We start from the raw sequence: 8,147 nt of genomic DNA on the forward strand, positions 1-8,147 counted from the left end.
TGCATGTTCCTAGTCTGTCTACCTTTTTATTACCTGTTCAACATTTTGCTACAGATAACAATGTGTTTTTTTAGTTTCACCCTTATTTTTTCCTTGTGAAAGATATTACCACCAAGGAAATCCTCCTACGGGACAGTAGTTCAGGTGGTCTATACACTTTGCCTGTTCCATGTTCGTCTCCCTCTGCGTTCCTCTTTGCTTGTCCTGAGTCATCCTCATCAGCGTGTCCTGAGTCAAATTCTTCTGTCATGTTCGATTAGTGGGTCTAGTCGTAGTATTTGTTGCAATTCTAATTTATGTTCAGCATGTCAATTGGGTAAATCTACACGTTTCCCTTTGGCACGTGTTGAGTCTAGTACTTCGAACATTCTTGATTTGATATACACCGATATTTGGGACCAGCTTCTTTGCTATCTTCTAATGGTTTTCGTTATTTTGTCATCTTTGTTGATGATTATTCTCGTTACACTTGGTGCTTTCCTAAGAAGCAGAAATCTGATCTTTATGCCATATTTGATCAATTTTGTGCTTTAGTTGAGCGTTCATTTAATCGTAAAATCAAGTCTATTTAATCTAATCTAGGAACTGAATATAAGAAATTACATTTCTCGTTTGTGCAATTAGGCATTAATCATAGACAGTCATGTGCATATACTCATGAGCAAAATTGGCGTGTTGAACGGAAACACAAGCACATTGTTGAAACTGGGCTCACTCTTATGGCACATGCCTCTATTCCGTATTGTTTTTGGGATTTTGCTTTTGAAATTGCTGTTTATTTGATTAATAAAATGTCTTCCGGTGTCTTAAACAATTCTAGTCCTCATCATGTGTTGCATAAGCCTCCTCCTTCCTATTCTTTTCTTCGTGTCTTTGGTTGTCTATGTTATCCTCACTTAAGACCATACAATCATTACAAAATGTCATACAGGTCTCCTCCTTAAGTCTTCCAAGGCTATCCTGAGTTTTTTAGGGGGTATAGGTGCATGGACTTACAGACTAATAAGATTTACACATGCAAGCATGTCAGATTTGATGAAGAAGTATTTCCTTTTGCTACTAAATCTTCCTTGCAGGCTACACCACCTACTCAGACTGCTCCGTAGGCGGAATCTATTCTCCCCCATAACGTCAGCAATGCTGCATCGGATTCCGTGCATCCAAATTCGTCGCCTTAGCTCGTGTTGCCGGACGAGCCCATGCAAGCTGATTCTGTGCAGCCTGCATCATCCTCGGCCGAACCTATAGAGGCTACATGGCGTCCGCGTGGCAAGTCGACGATGCCAACTATCCGCACCCACTCCATGGCAACTCGCAGTAAGTCTCAGGCTCCTCCTACGGTTCTGGCTGCTCAGGTTTGTCCTACGGAACCTACGTGTTACACTCAAGCTGTTAAATATCCTGAGTGGCGTGAAGCTATGGACCAAAATGTTCTACTACAGAATCAGAATTGGTCCCTAGTTCCTTCCACCACATGTATGAATATTATTGGGTGTAAATGGGTGTTTCGCACGAAAATGAAGGCTGATGGCACTATTGAGAGGCATAAAGCTATGTTAGTAGCAAAAGTCTTCAATCAGGTTCCAGGTAAGGATTTCTTTGATACATTCAGTCCAGTGGTGAAACCCACAACTGTAAGGCTTCTATTATCAATAGCTTTATCATCTGGATGGGTTATCAGGCAGCTAGATGTTCATAATGCTTTTTTAAATGGAAATTTGGATGAAATTTTTTATATGAAGCAACCCCCTAGTTATATTGATGCTAGTTTTCCACATCATGTCTACTTATTAAGACATTTCATGTATGGATTAAAACAAGCTCCTAGTGTAACACCCCGTGTTACGACCCCTAAACCAAACTAATTAATTAATTCCTTACCCTAAAAAGTGAATTAAAATCCATTAATTAGCTAAAAAGGGGTCCACCATAGTCCATCGACCCTTATCCCTAAAACCAACCCCTTAGTCCTATAAGAAATAGAATTGGCAACCCATACCATTTAGACCCTAATTAGGACTCTTAGATATATAAATAGGGGCATAGGAGGCACCTAGAACCCACACCACAATAACTTTCACCACACAAGAATTCCCAAGAATTCCCATAGGAGAAATCAAGAAAGAAGAGATCTTAAAGAAAGACCCTTCATAGCCAAGGAATTTAATTAAGGCTAAGAGGTAACCCATGTCTCAACAAAACCTATTTTCCTTGCTATAATTTTCTTCTTTGGCTCCCTATTCTATGCTTGTGTCTTGATGAAATCTTCTATGATAATTGCGATATGATCTTGATAATTGATGAGATGATTTTGTGTGTGATCTTGATGATGATAAGAGGATCTTGATAATTGTGTGATGTTCTTGATAGATCTTGATGTTCTTGATTTTTAAAGATAAAGCATGATTTGTGATTTAAATATGATTAGAGCCCTAGGTTGAATCATGAATTTCGTATTGGGATTTTCTTGGCATATTTGGGTGGGAATTCACATGTTCGGGTGTTGATTATGTTTAGAAGTCATGTTAGGATGTGTTCTATGTGATTCTTGCTTTTGATCCATTAATTGTCTACGTGGTGTCGTTATTTGCGTTTAAAGGTGTCTAAGCATGGTCTCGGGTTCCACGAAGGATCCCGGGACGGTTATTTTTGATAAAGAGTCAGTGGGGGGTAAGTGGGGGTAGGGGGGACCCGCCACCTGCCCGCTGCCCAATGAGACACCGCCGGCAGCGGGCAGGCGACTGCCCGCCGGGCACCCGCTGCCCGGAGGTTTATCGCTGGCGGGTGGCCCTCCACCTACCGGCTACCCGCTGGTTGTTGCCCACCTCGGGACTTTGGCTTCCCCGTTTGATGTTCCCCAATCCCCGTGGTGTCCCAACGGACTCCGTTTGTCGTGCATGAGTCTAGTTGATGTTTCGGGTACCGTTCGTAGGATAAAAGAGTCCCGTTTATTGCATGCTAGTTGAACCGGTAACCCTTTGGCCTAGGAGGAAGATGTATGAACCCCTTAGGACTATTCTTAGTATGTGGATAATCACGCATAAGTTTATTTATATGTTTTCCCCCTTCCAAATGTGCTATTATGTGTTACTATGTGTTATGTGAGCATGTTACCCCAATTTGGTTGCGATCAAATTGGTTATTCCTGAGCTGCGGTTCAGAAGTTGGCTGCGTTCAAACTGGTTACTCATGAGCTGCGGTTCATTCTCCTGGCTGCGGTCAGTGACTCACTTCTTGGGCTGCGGTTCACATGGGCCTCATGTGCTATGGTCCACCGACTGGACGCGCCAGGCGGTGTGTAGGGCCACTAGCCTGAGGAAGGCTATAGTCCACCGAATGAGTGATCAGGCAGTGTGTAGGGCTATGGTCGGCTGCGATCCACCGAGTGTATGTGCCAGCGGTGTGTAGGGTCGTAGTCCCCGAAGATCATTGCCCACCGAATGAGTCCCTCAGGCGGTGTGTAGGGCTTTGATCGGTTACTGTAACACCCCGTGTTACGGCCCTCAATCCCGGATTAATTATTTAATTAATCCCGTTAATAATAATTAAATATGATTTAATTCAGTTAGGTTTCCCTTTTATTTAATTAATAAGGCCCACCATGAACCGTGGGCCCTTGCCTAAATTAGAGCCTTAAGCCTATTAGGAATAAAGAAAGTAAACCTTTTACTATTCAGATTCTGATTAGGAATCCTAGACCTAGTTATCTATTAGGAATAAAGGAAGTAGGTCTTTTACTATTCAGATTATGATTAGGATTCTCTTTAATTAATTAATATGGTCCACTATGGACCATGGAACCCAATCCTTAGTCCCAAAAGGAATAGAATTAGTAAGCCTATAATATTAGTCCCTAATTAGGACTCCTAAATATATAAATAGGAGACTTAAGAGGCACCTAGAACCCCCCACCACAATAAACGACTCAACACCCAAAGAGCTCCAAGAATTCCCCTAGGAGAAATCAAGAAATCAAGAAAGCTTAAAGAAAGATCCTTCATAGCCAAGGAATTAATTAAGGCTAAGAGGTAACCCATGTCTCAACAAAACCTATTTTCATAGCTATGATTTCCCCTTAGGGTTTCCCCCATACGATTGTAAATGGCGAATTACTATGATTATTATTGATATTGATTTAATGATTCCATGGGGAATCTTGATAATCTTGATATTGGGAGTTTCTTGATAATTATGATGTTCTTGATAATTAATTGGGATTTTGATGATTATGTGTTGTTCTTGATGATTATGATGTTCTTGATGAGTAATTGGCATCCTTGATGTTTATGTGCTATTCTTACCGAATCTTGCAATTAGAAGATGAATCGTATTCTTGTTGATATAAAAGTGATTAGAACCCTAGGTTTTATCGTATGTTATTATTCTTGGATTATCGGGTGGGGAAATCGCATGTTTGGGTGTTGATTATGATTAGAAAAGCATGTTAGGTTATGTGCCGTTCGTCTATCGTATTTGATCCGTTAATTGTCTATGTGTTGTCGTTAAATGCGTTGTAAAGTGTCTAAGCATGGTTTCGGGTTCCACAACGGTTCCCGGGGCGTAAAGTGTGTGAAAAGAGTCAGTGGGGGGTAGGGGACCCGCCACCTACCCGTAGCCGTGAACCACCGCCTGGCAGCGGGTGGCCGGCGGGCGGGCAGCTGCCCGCCGGCGCCCCGCTGCCCGGAACAGTAGAAACTGGCGGGTGGCCGGCGGGTGGCCCACCACCCACCGGCTACCCGCTGGAAAATTATCCCACCCGGGACTCCGGCTTCCCCGTTTGATGTTTCCCCGATCCCCGTGGTGTCCCAACGGACCCCGTTTGTCGTGCCTATGTCTAGTTTGGTATTTCGGGTACCGTTCGTAGGTTTATGAGTCTATTATATTGCATGCTAGTTGAATTGGTATCCCGTTGACCTAGGTGGAAGAAGTATGAACCCCTTAGGACTATTCTTAGTACGTGACGGATCACGCATAAGGTTGTTATACGCTTTATCCCCCTTCCCAATGTGTAATGTGGGTTGCATGTGCTTGCTATGTGTTATGTGTGCGTGTTACCCCAATTCGGTTGCGATCGGATTGGTTATCCTGAGCTGCGGTTCAGAAGCCGGCTACAGTCAGATGGGAATTCCTGGCTGCAGTCGGATGACGGTATCCTGGGCTGCGGTCCAGAAGCTGGTTGTAGTCAGATGGGAATTCCTGACTGCAATCAGATGACATTTTCCTGAGCTGCGGTTCAGAGGCTGGCTGTAGTCAGATGGGAATTCCTGGCTACAGTCAGATGACACACTCTCTTGGGCTGCGGTCCACTGTTTGGTTGCGATCAAACACTATGATGAGCTGCGGTTCATCGGTCGGTTGCGATCGACCCCTCCGTGTTGCGATACGGGGCAGGGTGCTGCGGGGCCGTGTCAGAGCTATATGCGCTGACCCTCATGTATGGGCATGCGATTGGTCCTGTGGCGCCAACAAAGTGTGTTATGTGTTGTGATATGGAGGAGTTGTGATTATGAGTGTCTTGGGGGATGTGACTATGGGATTTATATTGGGGATTGTTCATGTTGGGTTATGATTATTGTTTATGCTTTGCCTTATCTGCCTTATCTGTTGTGAACTGCATATGCTCGTTATAACTGTCGCTTGTGTCGGGCCTTATCTGTCGAGTCATTCCCGGTTTTAAAGCTAGAGTTCGTAGGATATATCTTCATGCTCAAAATGGTTTTCGTATATCTATATATATCTCTATATGTATTGTATTTCAACGCGTTGGAGTGGGTTACCAGCATCTCTCGCTAAACAGATATATTTGGCTTTCAGGCACAGAAGATTAAGTCACTGGAGTGCGCTAGAACTTAGAAGTAGATAGTTTCCCTTTTGGCCTGCGTGCCACGTTTACGTATTTACACTTTGAGGATATTAGTTAGTTAGCCTGTGCACTTGGGTTCTCTAGCCCAGGTGTGGCATAGCACCCCGAACGCTTGTAATTATATCTTGGGATTTAATAAGATTCTACCTTTATTATAAGTTTTAAATGTCTTGAAAATCTGGGGTGTTACAGTTACGACCCACCGACTGAGCTCGTCAAGCGGTGTGCAGGGTCGCAGTCCCCGAAAGAGGATCACAGTCCACCGACTGAGCGCGTCAGCGGTGTGTAGGGCTGTGATCCGCCGTTGGAACTATCGACGGTCTATACGGTTGGTTGCGATCAACCCCTTCATACTACGGTATGAGGTAGGGTGTTGCGGGGCCGTGTTAGTACTATATGTACTAACCCTCATGTTCGGGGCATGCGATTGGTCCCGTGGCGCCACCAAAGTGTGCTTGTGTGACAAGAATGTTGATTAAATATTGATGTGAATGATTTGAATGTGAACTGTGACCTTAGATATGTGTTCTTCATGATATTGTCTATATATAACTGATTATCATTGTTTAACGTGTTTATCCCTACCTGTCGAGTCTATTCCTGGGTTTAAAGCTAGAGTCTCCTAAGTATATATCTTCCTGCTTCGAAAATGGTTTTCATATATCTATGTATATATTTACCTATATTGTATTTCAACGCGTTGGAGTGGGTTACCAGCATCATTCGCTGAACATATATATTTGGCTTTCAGGCACAGTTGATTAGCTTCCAGAGCGCGCTAGAAGAACTTGGATTAGTTAGATAGTTTTTCCTTTCGGCTTGCGTGTCATGATGATGTATTGAGGATAATTAGTTAGTTTAGCCTGTGCATCTGAGTTCTCCAGCTCAGATGTGGCATAGAACCCCGCACTCTTATGTTTAGTAATACTCCGTTTTGGAATTTAGTGAGAATTTACCTTTATTATATAAGTTTTAAAAGTTTCAAAATTTTGGGGTGTTACACCTAGACCTTGGTTTAATCGTTTACACACGTTTTTTAATATCCGTTGGTTTTCAAGCATCAAAGACAGATATCTCTCTATTCTATTTCTCTCAAGATTCTGCACTGGTTTATTTGTTGGTCTATGTGGATGGTATTCTTGTAATGGGAAGTGATCAGGCCCTAGTTACTCACTTACTCTCAAAATTGTCTGCCACTTTCAAGATTAGAGATCTTGGAGAACCAAATTTTTTCCTTGGCATTGAAACTATTTAATGTGATGATGGAATCCTATTGTCTCAACAACGATATATGAATGATATTTTGAAACGTATTGGAATGGCGGAATGCAAACCTCTTTCTACTCCTATATCTATTTCGAAAATTGTTCCCTTTAGTGCTGACTTATATGATGATCATACGCAATACAGGAGCCTGGATAGAGCACTACAATATCTCACTGTTACACGACCTGATTTATCCTTTGCGGTTAATCAGCTTTGTCAGCACATGCATGCTCCTATCACATCACATTGGGAGCAACTGAAACATGTCTTGAGGTATGTTAAGGGAACAATTGGGTTTGTGTTGCATATACGGAAATCAATGTCAAAGGAAATTCATGCTTTTTCTGATTCTGATTGGGTTGGTTCTCCCGAAGATCGCAAGTCCACTAGTAGTTTTGCTGTTTTTTGGGGACTAATCTTATATCTTGGGTCTGTAAGAAGCAAAGAACTGTTGCTAGGTCTTCCACTGAGGCAGAATACAAAGCCATAGCAGATGTCTGTGTAGAGGTATTATGGATTATTTTGTTGCTACGCAAAATAAAGGTGTCAGGTATTTCTGTTCCAAAGCTATGGTGTGACAATCTAGGTGTTACCTATATGTGTGCCAATCCAATATTTCATGCACGCACCAAGCACGTAGAAATTGATTATCACTTTGTACGAGATAGAGTGTCTTTTGGAGATATTCAAGTCAACTTTATCTCGACCAAATATCAGCTTGCATATATATTTACGAAAGCTCTACCTGGCCCTAGATTTTCTTCCCTTAGAGACAAGCTACAGGTTACTAGTATACCATGTGCTTGAAGGGGAGTATTAGGACTCTATGTATTTGAGTCAGTTTATAACTCCTTATTCTAGTCATCCTGTGACTCTTTGTAATTATCTCATTCAATACAATTCATTCAGTTCTCATCATCCACATAAGACTTTTACCTATTTGAAGGGAACTAGCATTCCACCCTACAATGCACGACATAAAATTTAAATAACTTTAATGTTGATAAGATTTTAAAAA

The 8,147-nt window shown here is 42.2% G+C and overlaps 1 protein-coding gene across 1 annotated transcript; it reads left to right on the top strand.

Annotated features, from left to right (window-relative positions):
* The first annotated feature begins 7,181 nt into the window (after positions 1-7,181).
* On the top strand, positions 7,182-7,619 carry LOC109171277 (uncharacterized mitochondrial protein AtMg00810-like). The gene has a single exon (XM_019320343.1). It carries the CDS (start codon positions 7,182-7,184, stop codon positions 7,617-7,619), a length of 438 nt encoding a protein of 145 aa, XP_019175888.1.
* The last annotated feature ends 528 nt before the right edge of the window (positions 7,620-8,147 follow it).

Source organism: Ipomoea nil, unplaced genomic scaffold (assembly GCF_001879475.1).
Source record: "Ipomoea nil cultivar Tokyo-kokei standard unplaced genomic scaffold, Asagao_1.1 scaffold3401, whole genome shotgun sequence".
Lineage (NCBI taxonomy): Eukaryota > Viridiplantae > Streptophyta > Magnoliopsida > Solanales > Convolvulaceae > Ipomoea > Ipomoea nil.